The 22,604-nt window shown below is 37.8% G+C and overlaps 2 protein-coding genes across 2 annotated transcripts; one reads left to right on the top strand and one right to left on the bottom strand.

Moving 5' to 3' along the window:
- Positions 1-6,830: 6,830 nt before the first annotated feature.
- Positions 6,831-11,078, top strand: LOC137721145 (uncharacterized). The gene has a single exon (XM_068460256.2). It carries the CDS (start codon positions 7,030-7,032, stop codon positions 10,930-10,932), a length of 3,903 nt encoding a protein of 1,300 aa, XP_068316357.2. The 5' UTR covers positions 6,831-7,029; the 3' UTR covers positions 10,933-11,078.
- A 973-nt stretch (positions 11,079-12,051) lies between these two features.
- Positions 12,052-13,408, bottom strand: LOC137721328 (heat stress transcription factor B-2a-like). Its single transcript, XM_068460427.2, has 2 exons — positions 12,941-13,408; positions 12,052-12,849 (listed from the first exon to the last, which is right to left on the bottom strand). Exons 1-2 carry the CDS (start codon positions 13,190-13,192, stop codon positions 12,208-12,210), a joined length of 894 nt encoding a protein of 297 aa, XP_068316528.2. The 5' UTR covers positions 13,193-13,408; the 3' UTR covers positions 12,052-12,207.
- Positions 13,409-22,604: the final 9,196 nt, after the last annotated feature.

Raw genomic sequence — 22,604 nt, 5'->3', positions numbered from 1 at the left:
TTAGCTTCTATAAAAACGAAAAGATTAAATCTCATGCACCAATTTTATGTGTGACTTTCTCTATGACCTTTATAATTGATTACACTTATTAAACTTATGACAATAAAATTAAGGAGCATTAAATTTATCAGCACACGTTAATCGATGATAGAGATTATAGAGAAGCCAATAGAAACAGAGTGCAGAAGATTTAAACTCTAAAACAAAAGAATAGAATCTCATTAGCCTTTAATCTTTATGAATAAAAAGTTAATTAAACACCATATTTTCTCTTTTTTTAACTGTTACAAATGCAAGAATGCTCAATATGTCACTTGAATTAATAATTAGCTGCATCAATTCTTGCTCCGCTTCAAATTTATTGTGAAAATGAAGTATACATGCAACGCAAGGGTAATGCTATGTCATTTAGTTTACAAAATTTTATCAAAATTTTTTATCTTTCTAGCACTACCAGCAAATGCCCTCCCTTTCATGAATATATATGTCTTCGAGGGTATCAGCGTTTTTAACGTTGTTTTATCTCAGGTTGTGTTCGAGGATTGAATTTTCTATCCGAATGAAAAACAACAATGTCCCAATACGATCAGAAGAGTCACAGTAAAGTCCGATGTATACAAGTTAACCCGAAACTGGTCACAATTGAATATTGGATAGGTTCGCATGCTGACAGGCGCTTGAGGGGCTTGACATATTGTTCATGATCTTCGGCCCAGGCCAGCTCTTGGGTTGGGTTGGGTTGGTTGGCCTTCATAACTCTTACAAACACTTGTTGAAGGGCAGAAGACCGCAAGTGAGGGCTCGTGGAGTTTTATTTTGGTTCTTGATATTTCAGACATGGAATTACATGGACACATATTTCTTTGTTTCGTTTCTTCCATGTTCGTAAACATATATAAAGTCAGGAATTAAAATGATTTTAGTAATAGTAAACCAACAAGAAGCATGAATCGAAAAATTCAATTATTCGTTTTTATTATAACAAACAGAAAGAAAATAAATTCGTCTAAATTATGAAGAAAAAAAAAATGAACTAAGCTTAGATAGTAAAACTTAAACACAATGTATATTCCAGTGAGACTCTCTTACCTCTCCCTTGCTTCCCCTCATCTTTCCTCCTCCTATTACGTTTTGTGACCTTTCTCGCAAGTGTGGTTGTGGAGGCTTTGGTTATTTGTAGATTGATTATGCGCAACACTTTCAGATCTAGTTTTTCATTTGGGTGCTCTTTTCATTTTGGAACAATGTCTTCCTTCGCAAAGGAAGTGGCGGCGGTGATTGCGTTTGGCAGCTGGAGATTAGGGTGTTTGTTGTTACTTTTTTTATTATTGTCTACGGGCCTAAGGTTGTGTGTGCCTCTTTTTATATCTTGGGTTGTAACTCTTCTTTGTTTGAATTTGTCTTATATTTTATGTCTTACTTTATTTATGTATGGTTTTGTAATTTGTTTGGACTTGAATTCATCTATCACAATTGTGGTTCTCAAAAATAAAGTATTTGGAAAAAAGAAAGAAAAAAAGTATTAATCCCGTGAACCATACGCAGCCAAACCCAAAAAGAAATAGTTTAATCTTCTCTCATCAATAATACGAAATTAAACATCCACATACGATCTAATAACACGTCAACGAAAACACACAGTGAGAAATCAAAACCTATCATCAGTCCATCGTCCAGAACCAGAACCACTCGAGCAGGGAATCAATAAAATCTGCGGTTGTCTCAGTCACAGATACGTAAGAACTCACCTCAACAGTTGGGGAAAAGAGCAGCTTTTAGCAAAAGCACTACCAGTCGCTCTGCTTTTAACCCTAAAAGTGATGCCGAATTGCATAGCCATATAATTGAGTTTTCTCACCTGCTTTTCTCACGCAAAGTCACTTCAGAAATCTTTCTCAATCTTCCGTTTTTGAAATTCCTCCACGCACACCAAAAAGAAAGCTTTTCTTTTTTCCATCAATCCCAACCCTTAAAATTTTCCCAAAATCTAGCAATAAATCCTTCTTGTTTCCTCTTCTAATCAGCTCTCTCAAAACGTGCACGTCTCAGCTCTTGTTGTTACTGTTCTTGTTCGATGGACTGGTGCAGTGCAGTGCGCAGTGCAGACTAGACATGTGGCCATCCCGAAACTTTCCCTCACTGCTTGCTGCCATTTATGGCTTGGGTACTTTCTTAAGGAACCTCGTCTTGCTAGGGTTTCAATTTTCATGCAATATATAGGTGATGTAATCTGCCTCTCATCTTCTGCGTTCAGCCGTGGCTATTCATTAGCTACACTACTAATCAAAAAGTTTAAAGACTAGTGATTATTTCACACAATTAGGTTATCCGATGCATTCATGCTTATTTTTGTTTCTTAATTTTCACTTAATTTAATTCTGCATGTGTAAGTTTATTTTACGCTGTTGATTCTAAACCTGAATAAAAAAGGTGGGGGAGTGCATTAAGTAGTCAACAACCGACACTTTGTTATTCATGTCGAATTCTTATGATATGAATCTTAAAAGAAATTGCGCTGAAAAAGTACTTCAATTTTACTGGACGAGTGAAATCAACTTTTCCTAAGGCACGCAAAAAAAGTACTTTGATTTTACTGGACGACTGAGATCAAAGAAGTTAGGACATGAGGTAGGATTCAAGAGAGTAAAATGTGTTTAGAAATATGGAATATAAGAACCATAACGGAAAAATCTATGGAAGTAGTAAAATTTTCACTTGATTTAGTCAATTTAAGAAAAAACACACACACGGTTATCAAATGTTAAAAGGTGTTAGGTGTGTAGAAATCACTTACAAAGTTTAAATTATGAAATACAATTGTTTATGTACTCATAAAAAATTTATTTATTTAATATAACATGTGAAATAGTAATATCACTTGTAAATGTTATCTGGACACCAAAAAGTTTCTGCATCAAACTACAAAAAGAAAAATTCTATGGACAAATAATGAGTGGGAAAATTTGCTTTGAATTTTTTGGTCCAAAAGAAAAAGGGGATCAAATGTTTGATAGTTTTGGTGGCAGAAGATTCTGCACAAGTGATATAAGCAATGAACATGATCTCTGAATTTTTTGCCTGAAATCTGTTGTCTGTTGGGACGCTGGCACTGCCACCACCAACTATGCCATACACTGTAATTATTTTCATCAAGAACAAATGCTTCAATAAGACAAGACAGATGTAAAAGCTTTCTGCCAGTACCAGCCTATTTCAGCAGACAAAAGACAAACTGATCCCCTCTACCTTCTTTTTCCTTTTTATCTGTTAAAAAATGTGACCATGAGATAGAGATTTAAAATTAAAAAAATAGAGGAAGACCTAGGAAGATTTTGAAAGAGATTTTAAGAAAAGACTTAGAGTACTTAAATCTAACAAAATACATGACACAGAACCTAACGCTATAATGTTCTAGGATTCATACAGCCGACCATACTTAATAAGAAAAAGCTTGGTTGTTGTTGTTGTAGTTTTCCACATCCCTATAATTTGTAGTTTTCAGTGAATGCCGTGGCACAATTGAACGTTGGCCTTGATCTACCCGGCGCAATATTGGAGACTGGTTATTGTTGAGTGTGATCAAACGACTTGAAAAAGGTGGATGCTCAATGTATGTATGGATCAAAGAAAAATTATGTGAAAGCTTAGAAGATGTAGGCTTCGCTTGAATTGAGTAACTCTAGCTCTAATTTTCAAATATGAACGAGATACTTGAGAACCTTTGTGGTTTGTTTTAGAGAGGCCACTGGATGTATGTGTGGCTCCTTCGGGATTTATATTAAATTGTTATGATTTTATTAAGTTGATTTTATGAATACTATTTATAAACTGTGATCGATGAACTTGTTTTATGACTATTACATAGTCACATTATTATCACTCACATGAGCTTTGCAACATATCTGGGTTGTTGATTTGCCAAATGCACCATTCCCATGGTGTAGGGCGATTGTACATGTGACAGCTTAGTTGATACAAGGAGCCTTTGGGGTAGCAGTCAGAGGTCAAAGAGCTTGGAGTGCTTAGGTTATACCTATATCTTTCATTATATATCTTTTGGCAGCCTACCAACGTTAGTTTTGTTGTACAGTTGTATATTTGTGATAGAGATCCCATTGCCTTGAAAATATGGTGAGTTTAAGTTTAGTATTTCTTGCATATGTTCTCTTGTACCCCGTACAATCAAGTATTATGCATCGATCTTGAATGTATGTCGAAATTGGAATGTAATAAAATGTGTGAGGTGCATGGGTGTGGCATCAAAAAAGAGAAAATTCGTGTTCTTGGTTTGCTTCCTGTGAAGGGACAGATCAGCCTCAGCCCAGTCCCCCTTCCCTCCCCCTACAAACTTTCATGTCTAATCATATATCACTATCCCACCCCAAAGTTCAAAACACCCACGTAATACAATGACCAAAATAACCATACTCCATGTCAATGTCATACCTGCCTCAGTGACTCAGTCACTATCCACTCCAGGGCCTTTCGGTCAGTTCATTCCATAGGTACTATACCTATCCGTAGCGTCTAGGAGAAAATTTTGGGGGTAGGGTTACCCTTCACTTCATGTCAACTGTACTCTCACAAAATTTCAAGCCCCTTTGTATTTTGACCTCACATAATTTAATCCGGTGTTATTCGATTTGAACTTATAAGGTATAGGTTATTGATTCATTAATGTCAATAATCAGACTCGTAACATACAAACGTGAAATTAGTAAGTAATCACTGAACCATTAGTTGAGAGTTACGATGGATAAATGTTCAACCTGTACCACTTGGTGATTCCAATGCAATTTACCACTGTTTCTCTAACATAGTAAATTCAGGCATTTCTTGTTCCACATAATAAAGAGATTCTGGGATTGTCTATGTTGGAAATTTGAGAAATTATTGTTCTTTTCTTGATTAAAAAAATACTTTATATTTTCAAAAATTTACAGTTACTACTGGCACCTAAGTTTGGCATATATATCGTTTTTTCGTATTCGTGTCGTTTTTATTTTATATTTTTTTTGTCAAATTAATGGATCGTTCAAGAAATTGACATGCCTGATGATAACGAAACAATTTTTGAACAAATAAAAAAATGTGAATTTGAATTTATCTGTAACCCTATGAAAAAGTAGAAGTTGGGTCACATTTTATCCTTTCACCTTTTGGCGTTGAGCGGCAAAGAAAGCTCCTTCTCGTCTCCGAGTAAGGACACTCACACAACTCGCGTTTCCAACCTCACTCCTCTTACTTCTTTTATTTATATTTCTCACCCAAATCTTGTGGACCCCACATTACATGCTAGCGTACCAAGGGTATCAATATTTATGAATTTTGCCCCATCAACAATAAATACATGGTAAAATTGCTACAAATATTTATGAACTTTGCCCCATCAACAATAAATACATGGTAAAATTGCTACAAATATTTATGAACTTTGCCCCCATGAACAATAAATAAATGGTAAAATTGATCAATTGTCTTCTCAACTTGTGATGTTGTTTCTATATGTCCCTCAACTTTTAATTTGAGCTCCTTTATCTTATGAACGTGTTGATTTGCCCACAATTGTCAAATTTATTGCATTTATTAGGTTTGACAATTTCTGACATGACTCGTCACAAGCAAAAATATATGAAAATAACATGTTTCAAGTTAACGAGTCAAATTATTAGTGGGTGACCTGTTAAGAATCCGTTAACGATTCGGACATGACACGTAAACGACCCGCTTGTCAGGTCTAGACATTAGGGCTAACAATTTCTTACATGATCGATAATCTGACATGAAACAACACGACTCGTTAATAGGTCGGGTCGTTATAAGGTCACCTGTTAAGAACATGTTAAAATAACAAATTTGACGCAACACGATCTGTTAAGATAATGAGTATGACACGAACACGACAAACTCAATCCATTTGCCAAGTCAAGCATTTTTGTTAGTTTTTTCCAACTCTATTTAACGAGAATAAAGCTATTGATGAACAAAATGCAATAGATGAACGCAAGGAAAAATTGATATGTTTAAAAAGATTAGAATGTCCAATATCAAAATATAAATTCTTAGAGGATAACTGAAATAAAGTACTAAGTTCATTTGGCATCACTAACTCTATTAACAAATTTAAGATACTTCAAGATTATAAGTCAATAGGATAGTAGCTTAGTTAATTAAAAACATTCTTGCTTGCACTTAAATTATTTACTTTGAATTATCTTTCATACAATATCGTTTGTATCCCATAAAAGAAAAACGAGAATTGAATCGGACAAAGTAGAGTAGCATAAAAAGAAAGATCTAGTTAAACACCCATAAACCCACTTTAAATTAGGAAATTTAGTCCATACAGATCGCATTCGATTCTTGAATTTGAGGACTTATTAAACTGTAACTTGACTTAAAAGTAGATTAATTAACCTAATAATACCACTATAAAATAATTAGCCAACAACAACAAAAAGTTAAACAAAAATACATTATTCTAATTAACCATTGCAATTACATCCATACGTGGTGCCAAAATAGAATAAGGAAAGAGATGGGGACATGACAAGCACAAAAACCAGAACCCCTATTTTCCGATGCACCTGCACAATTGAAAATACAAAAGAAAATGCCTAAACGAGACAAAAGCCGGATTCTCTGAAGCTGCCAAAGTAGGGCACTACTGGATCTATATGCTAGATATGGTAAACATTGTGCGGTCAAAACGTAAATTCAAGAAATATGTGGGTCATGAAGGGGGCTCATTTGCAAATTCAACAGAATCGCCGTTGGGAGAGTACAACTGTACAAGTCACGTGAGCGGCGTGCCTTTTTTCTCTGACCGTATTAATAACACTCCGTCGTCCTTGTCTTCTATCTTTTATGGCCTCCATGGCAGACACTCAAACTCGCAGAGAAAAGCTACGGCGTTCAAGCTTCTTCTCAGCTCTGGTGAAATGATGTACTAGCCCTCTCTCCACCGCCATTTTTCTCTGAAAAAACTCAGCTTCCGACCCCTCTTGCTTCTTCTTAAGCTGCCCTTTCATGGCGTCGAAAAAGCTTCTGTTTTTAGTAATTTTCTTAGCTTTTGAGTTTCTCTTTCTACTCGCCAATGGAGTTTCCCACCAAAATGACCAAAACCAAGGAATGGAAGCCCTTCTTTCCTTCAAAACCGCCCTCGGAAACCCCGCAGTTCTCTCCTCGTGGCGGCCCTCCGCCTCGCACTGCGACTGGGTCGGCGTTTCCTGCCAATTTGGCCGAGTCACCGCCCTCGCCCTTCCGTCCCTCTCCCTCAAAGGCCCTCTACCTCCCTCCCTCTTCTCCCTTTCAAACCTTGTCGTGCTGGACCTCTCCTCCAACCTACTCCGCGGCAAAATCCCACCTCAAGTTCTCAACCTCAAACGCCTAAGACACCTCTGCCTCACCGATAACCAGCTCTCCGGCGAAATACTCACCGAACTCGCCGAGTTAACTCAGCTAGAGACTTTGAAGCTCGGAACCAACTTTTTCGCCGGAAAAATCCCGCCAGAACTTGGAAGTTTAGCACTGCTTCAAACCTTGGAGCTCTCCAACAATGGCTTCCATGGAGATATTCCGACCCAGATTGGAAACTTGACCCGGCTGCAGTTCCTGGACCTGGGCAACAATGTCCTCTCAGGTTCTCTTCCCTCTGCCTTGTTTCCAAAACTTCAATCTTTAGCTTCCATGGACGTTTCAAACAATTCATTTTCCGGCGCAATTCCACCTGAGATTGGTAGCCTGAAGAATCTCACCGAGCTCTACGTTGGCATCAACCATTTCTCCGGCCCGTTACCCCGCGAAATCGGTGAGCTTTCGCGGCTAGAAATTCTGTACGCTGCTTCCTGTTCCATAACAGGGCCGTTGCCGGAAGAGATTTCTAAGCTGGAATCTTTGACCAATATTGACCTCTCGTACAACCCATTGAGGTGTTCGTTGCCAAAAGGCATTGGGAAGTTGCAGAAGCTGACTATTTTGGATTTGGTCTTCACTGAGCTCAACGGGTCTGTTCCTGCTGAGCTGGGGAACTGTAAAAGTTTGAGGACTTTGATGCTTTCGTTCAATTCGCTTTCTGGGACGTTGCCTGAGGAGCTCGCTGAGCTTCCGGTGATGACGTTTTCTGCCGAAAAGAACCAGCTCTCCGGTCTGTTGCCTTCCTGGCTTGGAAAGTTGAAGCAAGTCGAATCGATTCTGCTTTCCAGCAATCTATTTTCCGGGAAAATTCCACCAGAGATTGGCAACTGCTCTATGTTGAGGTCACTTAGTTTGAGCAATAACCTGTTGACGGGTCCGATTCCGGAAGAGCTTTGCAATGCGGGTTCGCTTTCGGAGATTGATCTCGATAGCAATTTCCTCTCGGGAACAATTGACAACACGTTTGTCAAGTGCAAGAACTTGACGCAACTCAACTTGGTGAATAATCAGATCGCCGGCGCAATACCTGACTATCTCTCGGAGCTTCCGCTGATGGTGATCGACCTTGATTCTAACAACTTCACGGGCACAATACCGAAAAGTCTTTGGAATTCGGAAAATTTGATGGAGTTCACAGCTTCGAACAATCAGCTTCGAGGTCCGATTTCGAATGAGATTGGTCGGGCAGCCGTCTTGGAAAGGCTTGTCCTTAGTAACAATCAGCTGACAGGCACTCTTCCTAAAGAAATTGGAAATGTCAGCAGCCTTTCTGTTCTAATATTGAGTTCGAATCTCCTGGAAGGGAATATTCCGGCGGAGCTTGGCCAGTGCACCGGTCTTACTACATTGGAGCTCGGGAACAACCAGCTCAGCGGGTCTATCCCGGCGGAGCTCGCGCAGCTAAGCCAATTGCAATGTCTGGTACTTTCTCACAACAATCTATCAGGTTCAATTCCTTCGAAAAAATCGTTGTACTTTCGACAAGCAAACATCCCCGATTTGAGCTTTGTGCAACATGTTGGAGTGTTTGATCTGTCCTACAATAGATTGTCGGGTGCAATACCGGAAGATTTGGGCGACTGTGTTGTTCTGGTGGATGTTTTGATCAGCAACAACCTGCTCTCCGGTGAAATTCCAAGGTCCCTCGCTCGTTTAAGAAATCTTACAACTTTGGATTTGTCTGGGAACATGCTCAGTGGTTCAATTCCTCCAGAGTTTGGTGATTCGCCGAAGCTTCAAGGCTTGAATCTGGGAAATAACCAGCTTACGAGCACCATCCCGGGAAGCTTAGGTCGTTTGGGAAGCTTGGTGAAGCTTAATTTGACTGGTAACAAGTTGTCCGGTGCTGTACCTTTGAGCTTTGGGGACTTGAATGAGCTTACTCACTTGGATTTAAGCTCGAACGAGCTTGATGGCGAGCTTCCTTCGTCGCTGTCAGGGATGCAGAATCTTGTGGGGCTGTATGTTCAGGAGAACGGGCTTAATGGGGGTGTTGATAAGCTGTTCTCGAATAGCATGGCTTGGAGGATCGAAAAGATGAACTTGAGCAATAATCTCTTTGATGGGGAGCTGCCCCATTCTCTTGGTAATCTGTCATACTTGACGGATTTGGATCTTCATTCAAATTCGTTTCGAGGAGAGATTCCTCCAGACCTGGGGAATCTGATGCAACTTGAGTTTTTTGATGTTTCAAATAACAAGCTCTCTGGAAAGATCCCAGATAAAATTTGCAGCCTCATCAATCTGTTTTATGTGAACTTGGCGGAAAACAGGTTGGAAGGGCCGATTCCTAAGAGTGGTATCTGCCGGAACCTGTCAGAAAAATCGCTTGCCGGTAACAAGAAATTATGTGGGAGAAGTAAAAATTTGGATTGCCATGCCAAGAGTTTTGATAAATCAGCACTGTTGAATGCCTGGGGAGTTGCTGCTGTTGTGGTTGGAAGTGCTCTAATCTTTATTGTTGCAGCTTATGCTGTAGTAAGATGGATCACCCGAAGCAGCCGGCGTGATCCTGAAGAAGTTGAAGAACGCAGGTTGAGCAGTTTCATGGAACATAATCTCTATTTTCTCAGTAGCAGCAGCAGATCAAAGGAGCCTCTGAGCATCAACGTCGCCATGTTTCAGCAGCCGCTACTCAAGCTTACTTTAGTTGACATTCTTGAAGCCACCAACAACTTCTGCAAGACAAACATAATAGGAGACGGAGGCTTTGGAACTGTGTACAAGGCCACATTGTCGGATGGGAAAACAGTCGCGGTTAAGAAGCTAAGCGAGTATAAAACTCAGGGCCATCGAGAATTCATCGCTGAAATGGAAACCCTGGGGAAGGTAAACCACCAGAATCTCGTTCCATTACTCGGGTACTGCTCTCTTGGCGAGGAGAAGCTCCTTGTTTACGAGTATATGGTAAATGGGAGCCTGGACATTTGGCTGAGAAATCGGACTGGGGATCTTGAAGTCCTAGATTGGGACAGACGTTTCAAAATCGCAATGGGTGCAGCCCGCGGCCTGGCTTTTCTTCACCATGGATTCAGCCCCCACATCATCCACAGGGACATCAAAGCCAGCAACATCTTGCTCAACGAAGACTTCGAGCCCAAAGTTGCAGACTTTGGACTCGCAAGGTTGATCAGTGCCTGTGAGACTCACATTAGTACTGAAATAGCCGGAACATTTGGCTACATTCCACCGGAGTATGGACAGAGCGGGCGTTCTACCACAAAAGGAGATGTCTATAGTTTTGGCGTGATACTGCTCGAACTGGTGACAGGGAAAGAGCCAACCGGACCCGATTTCAAAGACTTGGAAGGTGGGAATTTAGTCGGGTGGGTTTTTCAGATGATGAAGAAGGGGAAGGCAGCTGATGTTCTTGATCCGGTAGTACTCGATGCGGATTCGAAGCGCAGGATGGTTCAAGTGTTGAAGATTGCCTGTGTGTGCCTCTCTGATAACCCAGCTCAGAGGCCTACGATGCTTCAAGTGTTGAAGTTTCTCAAAGGGATTAGTGATGAGTAAAATGTAGAGTTTTATGTCAAGAGTGTGATAACAGTGATCGTGTAAACTAATTAAGGTATGATTAGTCTGCTAATCTAAGAAAAAGCTGGGGTTTCTTAATAAACATCGTTTAGGTTTTTTGCGTTTGAAAAAACCATTGAAACAAAGTCAATCTCTTCCATTAAAAAACCTAAATTTTATATTTCAATGCGAATCAACTCCAACTCAAATATGAGTTTCATCCCGAACTGTAAACTTTGTAGGCCTCAATCAACTAGCATTACGGTTTGGTGGTGTTACTTTTCACGTGTAAGTACAAAGCTCAATATCCAGTTATAGTTGATTTATGGTATCCCTCAAAATTTGGTTCAAGTTTAACAAACTATAACCAGTTGGATATTTTAGATACGAAATCATTGGTAAAGTTGAAAAATAAAATGACAGAAAAAAAATTTTGGATGTAGAGACGAAAGGCGCCAATGTTCCATAGGTTAGTGGGCCCTTGATCTACGCAGATTAGGAAAAGGACTTTCGTCAGATTTTTTTTTAAGGATCTCGTGGTCGTGACCGTTCATCATACATCGTACGGTTAGAAATCATTTCAAAATTTAAAATTAAATATAAATAGTACATACGAAAACTAACCGCACGACGTACGATGAACGATCACGATCACGAAATCTCTAAAATCTCTAGGAAAATAATCCTGCGAGGATCATTTTCTCGTAGATTAAGGGTGAACACTCATCATTCATGGCAAGCACCTTTAACAAGCAAGTAGCTATCTTCCACCTTACTTAACAGCAAGGCGTGGTATACGCTAGAAACTATTGCTGGTAAGAACATTTATCTGAGGCATGCAGAACTGATTTCATAACCACCATCTATCACCAATCACATCCCACTTCCAACTTGTATATTCTTCGGGTTAACATAAACACAATTGGTACATTTCAAAATAACCGTTATTCAATAAGATCTACTTCTAACTTTTATATTCTTCGAGTTAACAAGAACACAATTGGTACGTTTCAAAATAACCGTTACTCAGTAAGATATACTTCTAGCTTTTATATTTTTTGAGTTAATATGAACACAATTAGTACATTTCAAGTGCAATATTACGCAAAATCAGAGGCAGAAAATAAAAACAATAGTATTATTTCTAAAAGCAAGAAAGAGTAGAATGTCTGAGAAACTTCTCGAAGGGAATGGGCCCCTAAATGCTGACCACGCACGTGAACCCATTTTAACACGTGCTTCAATCTAATATCTACCGTAACTTCTAACTAGTAATCAATTACACACCCTCTGATTAGCCATGTGGCACTGCTTCAGCCACGGCGTTTCCTTATGACCAACATCCAACGGTTCTGATTTAACCTCGCTATCACTCAGTTGCTGAAGCCGCAAGTCGGTCTCATCCTCCTCCGAGCCGTGGCCGCTGGCCTCTCTCGGGCGCTTGGCCCCTAACGCCACACCGAAAAGCTTCGGTCTCGCCTCTTCTTCCTCTTCCTTCTCCCCCTTGACGGAAAACCGCTTCCCGGGCATCAGATCGAGCGGTTTCAGCTCCGAGAAGCCGCTTTCCGATTGGGAGCACGCGTAATTCGAGACCATGCTGAAGATACTGTTGCATAGGGACTTGACCTCTGCCAACTCCTTGGTGAGGTGCATGTTCTCCTTCCTCAGCCTCTCGTTCTCGTGCATGAGTTTCGACGGAGCTCTGTTCGGCGACGAGCTCGACGATATCACCTGCTCGTCGCTGGAATTCGACGGCGACATCATCGGTTTCGCCGTTGGAACCGCCCATGCCGACGCCACCGGCGGTGCCGGAGGCGTGATTCTCCGACGTTGTATTTCGCAGAGAAGCCGCTTCTGGCCTCTTTGGAAGCAATCGTTCGCGAATTCCCATCGGTCCGGCCCAACCTTTCGAAATCCCTGAAATTCGAATACAAAACATTCAGAAATTAATAAATTCGAACCGGAAAATCGCCGGAAATTGAAGAATTTGAAACCGAAAGATGCTTACGTAGGTGTTGAGCTGGCGGACGAAGCTGGAGAAGTTGTTGTGCTTGAAGTATTTGGGGAGCAAATCTCTGGCGAAGACGGTGGGGTTCCAGACGACGAAGCTAGATCCGTCGTCGTTCCAGGAGATAACGTCGTCGATTGAGGGATCGTCAACGAGTCGATACGTCTTGGTCAAAAACGGCGTCGGCAGAGCTCGCTGCAACGACTCGCCGTACGTGGACTCGCCATTCGGCTCCACCGGCGTCGGAGCCATATCAAAAGCCGCGCCTCTAACGGAAAAGGAAAATTGAAATGAAAATTTGGAAGATGATGAGAGCAAACCAGAGAGAGAGAGAGTTGGGTACGAGAAATGGTGGTTCTAGAAGATTCTTGGGGAATTTATAGGGTGGGAAGTTGGGAAGAGAGAGAGAGAGATGATGATGAGAGAGAGAGGAACTCGCACGAAACTCTTTCATTTTCGAGAAACTTCGAGGTCAGATTTTTGTGAAATTTTTTATTATAACGAAACATGGGTAGTATATCAGTTTTTTTTTTTATAGCGATGAGAAATTGTATTTTTTAAGTTGTTAACTTTTTAGCACATATATTCTATTATTGGTAAAGTAATACGTGATGTACCATTTTGAATTTTAATCACACTAAAAAATCTCTTGATTTTCTTCAGTTGCGTGTACGTGACGGCTTATTAGAGGTTGGTAGGGATGGAAGAAGTTCGTGCGGAAATTGTATTGTGGAAAAATACTAAATAGATTTTCTCAAAAATATCACTCTCTATGAAAGTGGCTGCTGTATGAACTGAGTGAAACTAAAAAGGATTCAATAATTAGTAATCGGATAATTCATGAATCATTCATTTAAATTAGATTTCAGAATTGGACAAATTATTCATTAACATTTAAAAAATACAAGATCTAAATACAATTATAAATCAAATAGGAAAAATTACAACAGACAACCAAAATGGATTTATACCTTCTCCTTTATCATACAATGTTTTATAATGTTCATATGGAATTGACGTTAAACAATGTTTTATATAGTTTCGAAATTCCATTTACGACTTTCATTACGTTTACAACGCATGCAAAATCTAAAAAAATTATAAAATATAAACCACAATACGTACTTCAATATCTAAATTTGTAAATTGTCACATAATATTACTAATTAATCTCTATCATAATAATATAATATGTTTATGACTCTCGATTTATATCCTCCTTAGTGTTACATAAGATTTATACACACTAAGTAGTCCGGCTTTATATTAATTGAAATTACAAGTATTTAGTCCAGTTGGTTGAAAACATTTGTCTTTGTACTTGAGGTAATTCAATGTAGATTACCTTATTGTTTGACAATAATAATTTAAAGCATCTAAGTTTAATTATATATAAATGATCACATAACATATTCGGAAAATGATTTTTACATTCATCATTATATTTAGCTTTTAAATTGGATAAAGCAATAAAAAATTAAATGGAGATTTGAAAAGGATTGTGAACAAAAAGAAGAAGAAAAAAAAAAAAAAAAAAACACGTGGAGAACGTATTTCTCCCTTCTATACGGAAAGTGATATAAAATCGTGGTCTTTTTTACCACTATTCATGAGGAGGAGCATCATCACTTTGTAACATGAGTATCCATCGATTTAATCACATTAAATAGTACAGTGGTAAGGGTATAAACTGCGGCTCCTTAATAAACAAAAAATGTGAAAGGTTATAGGTTCGAGGCTCCAAGTTGGTGAGTGCGCTTGAATGTGGCCACGGGCAGGGTGAAATTCCCCATAGCTGTTGGAAATGTGCCCTAAAACCAATCATATGATGATACTTTACGGACATTTCAGAAAGTTAAACTAATGTAGTTTAAATGTAAAGGGCAAAGATTATTGTTTGAGCCGTCTCATATAAATGTTATATGCTTAAACGATAAGTCCAAGGAATATGTGATTGGAAGAATGCGATCTAAAGAAGTTAGATTCATGAGACCATTCTTTCGTTGACACATCCTAAACGTTCCTGATCATAGGATTGTCAATTGGGCATTGACAGTCCGTTAAGATCAGTACGTGCTATGTCTTCTCTCAGGGAGAGTGACTAGTCTCGAGTCATTGGTGTGTGTGACATCAAGACAAGTACATAGGTGCTCAATAGAGAATGAGTTCACTGAACACGATCAACGAAGAGTTCTCATATTCATGTCACATGAGAACTCATGGTTGGGATAATGCAAATTAGTCTTTTGACCTGAGGCATCACAGTTGTCTTGTGGTTAGGTCCTTAATCTTTGATTATGTCAAAGTCACTCCATCAGGAGGGTGTCCATGGCATCGTTGGGGTTAAGCCACTTAGCCATGGAGGCAAGTGAATGCGCAACAAGGGATCTCTAACCTTCAAACTGTTTGAGGGAGAATACTCTATGATATGATTAAGAATCTTTGGCCAAAGTATGAATGAGATTTAGGAATGTGTTCCAAATCACATTCAAGGTAATCATATAAGCACAAGACTCACATTGGATAGTAGACATGAATAAACTATCAAACCAAACAATGTGGTCAAGAGTATTGTATTAGAGAAAGACCGTATTGCATTTGTAATCCTAAAACTGAATAGGTTCTCCACCTCTTCTGATTAGCTTGGGTAACCATGACATGCTGCTAGGCGTCAACCATGGTTTGTGGAAGCCCTAAAAGTGTATTATCACTAACGGGAGAATTGAAAGTAAGTTTCAATTCACAATCGATTAGAAATAGTTTTAATCGCCCACTGCCTCGCTAAAAGGAACCTAATGGATCGTTCACCGAGTAAGGTAGAGTTTGAAGAAACAACGGAGATGAGTAAGAATAATTAAATGGTTTAATTATTTATCTAAGGCTAGGATTAATTAATATGTTAATTAATCAAACGAATAAGTTCGTTAAAGACCTCGGGTTAGTTTTGGGCCGCAAGGCCCAATGGGATTTGAATGTCAAGCCCATTAACTCAAGTTGTATGACAACTTGAATAAACAAAGGGCTTGAAAGCCCAATAAACCCTATAGGCTTGCCATGTTAGAAGAATAGGGCTTTTGGTCCATTAGGTCACTTATTTGAAGGGACTATATAAAGGACTTTATAGCCTAAAATTTAAAAAATGGTAATTTTTGGGGAAAGGATGAGAACACAAGCTCTCCTTTCTCTCTAAAATTTAGGCCACCTTGGAGGGATCATCTAGCAATCAAACTCCTCCAAGGTCACTCATTTCTTCTTCATTATGCCTTGGTGATGAATCATTAGAGGTTCTCAATTTTGGGAACTTGGAGAAACCTTTTCATCCATCCAAATCCATGGATCTAAGATGCAAGGAATGAAGGCCCTCTCTTTGGGTGATTAGCCTTTGCTTATGCAAAGAGGAATCTACAAAGGTATTGATTTCTCAACTCACTTTGTTTTGAGTTGAGTCTTGGTTCACCTATCTACTAGGCTTTGAATTTCATGGGTAAATGTTTTGTTTTTAAGTGCATACAAGCATGATTCCGCCTTTAATTGTTAATTGCATGCTATTGATGTTGCTTAAATGAACATGTTTTTCACAAATCTTCCTTCAAGTGGTATCAAGAGCCTAAGTCTAGTAGTTGGTGAATCCTTTTGGGTTTTGTAGTTCATAGTTTGTGATTTGAATGTTGTAATTGTTACAAGCTTTATTCTTGCTTCTTTGAATGTAAATTTTGTTAGAAAATTTGCCATCTCAAATGTTGTAGATGTAGTTCATATGAGCATGAATTTTGGAGCTAAAATTTGGTGCCATGTTTTTGGGGAAATTCGGCCAAATCCAAAGGGTGGATTTTTGGGTTCTTGTTTGACTTGTTAAAAGTGTTTTAAAGTGACTTTTGGAACCCCTATCTACCCTAGTATGGTTATATGTTATTTCCCTTAAGTTTGAGTGGTTTTGGTATGTTTTTGGATGAAGAATGTTCATGGAGCTCTTATGGGTTTTCATGAATGTTCTTCATTGTTCTTGATATGTTCTTGCCAAGAACAAAAGGTTTGGTGTTTTGATTCAAAGTTTTTATTTATTTCATAAAGTTTTTGTTTTGAAATATTTCTTATGTTTAAATATATTAGATATTTATTTTGAAAAATTAAAGAAATTTTAGTGGGTTGGTGTGTAATGATTTATTCCATTTCACACATCCCACTTACAAAAACTTTGAAATTTTTTTTAATACTTTGTTCAATGGCCGGCCACCCTACTCAATTAGAGTCTTTGTGGGGCTTTCATGCAATTACATAAAGTTTTGATACTTTTGTGTATTTGTACTTTGACCCAAAAGTTTACGTTTTTACGTAAAGGTCCAAAATCACTAAAAGGACAAATTGTTTTGCTCCTTTAATGAAGTTTTAGCTTTTGTGGAAATTTTTGGGTTCTAATTGTAATTACATGAAGTAGTGGACTTTTGTGTTTTTACAAAGTGATCCCAAAAGTTTAAGTTTTGCAAAATGGCCCAAAAGTTGAGGTCATAGCATTTTGGCCCAAATTAGGTAGAGAACAAAATTGTTTTGTCTCTTTAAATGAGAATTGGATTTTCATTTCATTTAGCTCCATTTAAATCAATTCTATAGATACAAAAACCAAATGAAAATGTTGCATTCATGTTTAATTAGTTAAAGCGTTAATTAATTAAAGAAGGGGTGATTATGAACCTTAGCCTACGATAATTGAGCTATGTGAAAGGCCGTTTCAAATTTGTTTGAACCATGGGAATGTGTAGATTAAATTTTGGTTGTAATTTGATATGATCAATTGTTGTAAAAGAGCATAAGCTCTTCTTTACTTTAAAGTAATTTGATTTGATCAATTGTTGTAAAAGAGCATAAGCTCTTATTTACTTTGAAGTACTCCTTTCTTGTTTTATTCGATATGCATGAAATTGGAGTAGTTGGGTCCAACGCCCAATAAGACAACACGCCTTAATGTGATTAAACGCGTAACTAAAATCAATCACCATCCCAGACCGAGATTCAACACTAGGCTCGTGTTGAATCGAATCAAAGGTTCATAGTCATCCTAAGGCCCTAAGGCAACTATATAGTCCATCAATGAATGCAAATCTTATGTTAGTAGTACCATATAGTCTTGCTTTAAAGACCGTTTTAAAAGCATAGTGGGAGTATTATATACTACTAAATCAATCATATGGACCAATAGTTGTAATAGGACCAAAATGTTTTAATTGGATTAAAATGTATGTTTATATGCGATGAGACCTAAAAACCCTCAACCAAATCAATATTAAGTTGATAAGCGAGAGATGCTTTGAATATCTCTTCGTAGGCCTTCCACCGTGGTGGGCTCCAATCGTTTGTGACTCATGCACCGGCTTCACCCTATAATAGGGAAGTACAAAGTATGTGCTTACATCCAGGAGGAGTCCATAAACATATGATGAGGTGAGTGTAGACAACGAGTATGACCAACATGATATAATTCTGAGGTTGTGCTTGAACCTCTACATAAACTAAGCATGGTGGGAATAACTTAACTAAGTGCAATGGTGCCAACATGATATAATTCTGAGGCATTCATTCTCTAGAGGCCAAACTAGATGGGTAATTACAAGAGTTGTAAATGACTAAAGTGTTATTCTCTCATCATTATTTTTGCTAACCAACATGATATAATTCTGAGGTGGGCTTGGTAATGGTGAGTCTCCCATACCCTGCTAAGAGTTCAAAACTCTCGAATTCCGATGAGGGATATGGAATTTGCCAAAAATAGTGGGTGGTGCTATTTGATTTAAAGACCCGAATCAAATGGCTTAAAATCAATCAATTTATATTCGTTATGTATTTGTTTACCAATATATTTGCAAACGCTATCCAAAACTTGACAAAGAAAAGCCGAATGCTTTAATTTCCGGACTTAGTTCTACAATCCCAATAGATTGTCTTTAATGGCTTGTAGATGTAACTAAATAGTCTCATCCTCACAATCTTCCTATTGATAATGTATCATTGGAAGAATATGTTATATAAGTCTAACATGAGAAGGACAACACTTTTAATGTCATAATTCTTCAAATACAAATTGTTGTATGAAGAAATAAGAGTTGCTTTGAACAACCCTTAATCAACACAAACTTTAGTGCTTGTCTCTTTGTTACACAAACAAGGAACTTGAGAAGTAAGCACAAGGGCATGGACACTTAATGTGCCATGATTCTTCACTTACAAATTGTTGTATGAAGAAATGAGAGTTGCCTTGAACAACTCTTGAAAGTTTGTTATTATGTTTAGAACATAATGGTTGGTTGACAAAAATAGTCCATTTATATGGACTTATGATGATTTTGAATCATTGAGTGTTGAAGTGTTAAACCGCTTAACGAGACGGAAACTAGGCAAGGACTTCACCTTAGTGTCCCTATCCTAATGGTTCACTAAGTTTATTGTAAACTATATAGTGAACAATAACCGCACGCTCTCCAAATCGTTTGATGTGTATAACACATTTGAAATGAGTTTCAAGAGAGATAGTGGGAGTTTAGGGACCATGACTATTGTAATCAAAAGGGAAGTCAAATGAAGAAGGCAAAATAACTCCAAGGGAACAAACTTTCTTTATGAAAGGATGGACATTGGAAGGGGTATTTGCAAGAAATGTCTTGCAAGTGTCAAGAACACACCTTTCGAAGGTGTTGTAAAATGTTCTTGAACAATTCAAAACAGTTGGTTCTTCTACTTGAATACATGATTCTGTATTAGCAACTATGTTTTACAATCGTTGTAAAAGTGTGGCTAATAAGACGTAGAAGAGAAATGAGAGAAGAGAAAGTACTTCACATTCCAAACGTGAATCGAATATAGATCTCTGCGAAAGCGGATTGTACTTACTTCCTCATGTGAACTACCAAAGAAATTGGAAAATACTAAAGATTGTCTTTACATTCCAATTTTAAGGAACTTAAATCCGTCACTATAGTAGAGATGGATGAATGTTTTGTTTGACAAAACATTGTTCTTTATTAATCAATAATTAGATTATTGTAATTTAATTGGTTGTCTCTATAGTAGAGATGATGTGGTAGTTTAACTGTTTAGAATACGATGATGCTTAAAACCCAAAAGGTTGCAAGGTAGTGACTAATCCCAACTGAGTTGTGATACCTCTAAAACATAAGTTACGAGTTGGTCATAGATGGATGCTATGGATCGTTAGATCCGGATCCAATACCTTCTTGTTAAAATTGTATAGAGGCGAAATGTTCGAATCTTTATTCTTTTGGAAAGAAGAAAGAATCACAAAGTTGTTGAGGTTAATTCACTTAGATGTTAGTGGCACTTGTCCACAACATAATACTACTCATGTTGTATGACATTCACCGAAGATCGCTCTCGGTTGGACTATAGTTTACTTTGAATAAACACAAGTCCGAATACTTTGCAAAAGGTTTTAAAGAATTCAAGAAATGTAAGTTGATGAGTAAGACGTCTAAAGAATTTACCTCCTTAGATTTGATCCAAGGAAAAGTAACACTTTAGATGAGTTTCCTTGAAAGATATCAAGGAAAATAGCATCATAAGATAATGTATTTCTCCATTAGGAGAAGAACGAACATGAATAAGATTTAGTTCGTTGGACATTATCAATTACCCATATATATATGATATATACTTCTAAGACAACCTAGTTCCTATACCACAAGCTCCAAGGTAGTCCAGAAGGATTTATAAACCGTCTCAGTTGAATGGTTTGAACTTTATGACTATGTCATAGAGTTGCACCTCTTAATTCGAAAGAAATAAAGAATGAAAATCCTTATGACTACATTGAGTGTATATACGATATATACTCAAGGAAATGGTAAAGTACCATTTGACCCGAAATAATGAAACCTTCACAGCTAATTGGTAGCTTAAGGTGACTACACTCAAAGAGAATGGTTGACTTTGAAGAAACCATCTTTGACGTAGTCTTGGTTTCAATTAATTCGAAGATTGCTAGCTACAACTAAATGGTGATTTAATGTTTGGACATAATATGGGTTTCCGAAACCATTATTAAGATAGTCTTGATAATATATGTCTAAAACTATAAATCACAAGACAGGTTAGTTGTAGAGATCCATCCATCATGGATCTTAGCAAGCTAGTGGGAGCTATAAGCGTCTTATGAGAAAAGATCAATTGTTTGATTTCTCATAAAGATGTAAATGAATCTTTTGAATATATATACATGATATATATTAATTTTGAAAATAAAAGGAATTCTTCATCGTTCAAGTTATGACTTTAAACATTCTATAATGATAGAATGTATATGGGAGACATAGTCTATATACATGGGATGGAAATCTATAATGATAGATTTCAAGATATAATTGGATTATATCAATCCCTAAAATAGACAAGAGATGCTAGGAAGTTTCTCATATGATGATAAACTTCAATTAGAATGACAATTCTAGTGAGACTAGGAAGTTGTTCTTCTCAAAGGGAATGTACCCTTTGACTCCCAAAGAAATAATGCGTAAATAGAATCCTTTATGCATATGCAGAAAGGTGATTTATGTATTTCATATTGTATGAAAACATTGATATAAGTTGTACCTAGAACGGTACAAGATGATATCAGTGCAAGCCCAGGATCAGAACCATGGCAACTGTCAAGTGAATCCTTAGGTATTTAAGAAATACTAAGGATGGATTCCTCAAGAATGAGGAAGAATTAGAGTAACGTAATGGAAGCGTAAATGTATTAGATTATGAATCTAATCCATCATAGAATATCTCTTCATTATGAATGAAGTGATAATGAGATATCTCTTTATTATGACTAAAGAGATATTTGGGTGGAAACGTTAAAAGTAATGACTTTAATGTGTTCCATCATGTATGAAAAATATATTGCCATATAGAAGCTTACAACATTGTTGTTTGGATGGGAAAGTTCATTTATGAATTCTCCATTCGGTTCCAACCAGAAAGTGTATGACACTAATGAGGCGATAGCTCAAGCCAGGGAATCAAGGTTTCATCAAGGTCCGAACTCAAATGAGAGACTGAACCACATGATTGAGAATCATGTATAATGGTGACGTCGTTATTCTCAAGGTTGCTTCTATGGATAACATATAGATATCCATTGTCTAGGCCTACTACTCAGCCATTTATGAAATGACTACAGAAGAGGTATCATCACTGATGACTAAGCTGATTGGCTCTAGTGCAAGTGGGAGATTGTTGGAAATGTGCCCTAAAACCAATCATATGATGATACTTTACGGACATTTCAGAAAGTTAAACTAATGTAGTTTAAATGTAAAGGGCAAAGATTATTGTTTGAGCCGTCTCATATAAATGTTATATGCTTAAACGATAAGTCCAAGGAATATGTGATTGGAAGAATGCGATCTAAAGAAGTTAGATTCATGAGACCATTCTTTCGTTGACACATCCTAAACGTTCCTGATCATAGGATTGTCAATTGGGCATTGACAGTCCGTTAAGATCAGTACGTGCTATGTCTTCTCTCAGGGAGAGTGACTAGTCTCGAGTCATTGGTGTGTGTGACATCAAGACAAGTACATAGGTGCTCAATAGAGAATGAGTTCACTGAACACGATCAACGAAGAGTTCTCATATTCATGTCACATGAGAACTCATGGTTGGGATAATG

The sequence above is a fragment of the Pyrus communis genome, chromosome 1 (assembly GCF_041283825.1).
Source record: "Pyrus communis isolate YQ-2024b chromosome 1, ASM4128382v1, whole genome shotgun sequence".
Classification (NCBI taxonomy): domain Eukaryota; kingdom Viridiplantae; phylum Streptophyta; class Magnoliopsida; order Rosales; family Rosaceae; genus Pyrus; species Pyrus communis.
This window is presented reverse-complemented; position numbering and strand designations above follow the sequence as displayed.

Excerpts from the sequence above, each read along its gene's own strand:
- LOC137721328 (XM_068460427.2), bottom strand. The coding sequence starts at position 13,192 with ATGGCTCCGACGCCGGTGGAGCCGAATGGCGAGTCCACGTACGGCGAG. Across the intron at positions 12,850-12,940 it reads TCCGCCAGCTCAACACCTAC|GGATTTCGAAAGGTTGGGCC; the intron begins GTAAGCATCTTT and ends TTCGAATTTCAG.
- LOC137721145 (XM_068460256.2), top strand. The coding sequence starts at position 7,030 with ATGGCGTCGAAAAAGCTTCTGTTTTTAGTAATTTTCTTAGCTTTTGAG.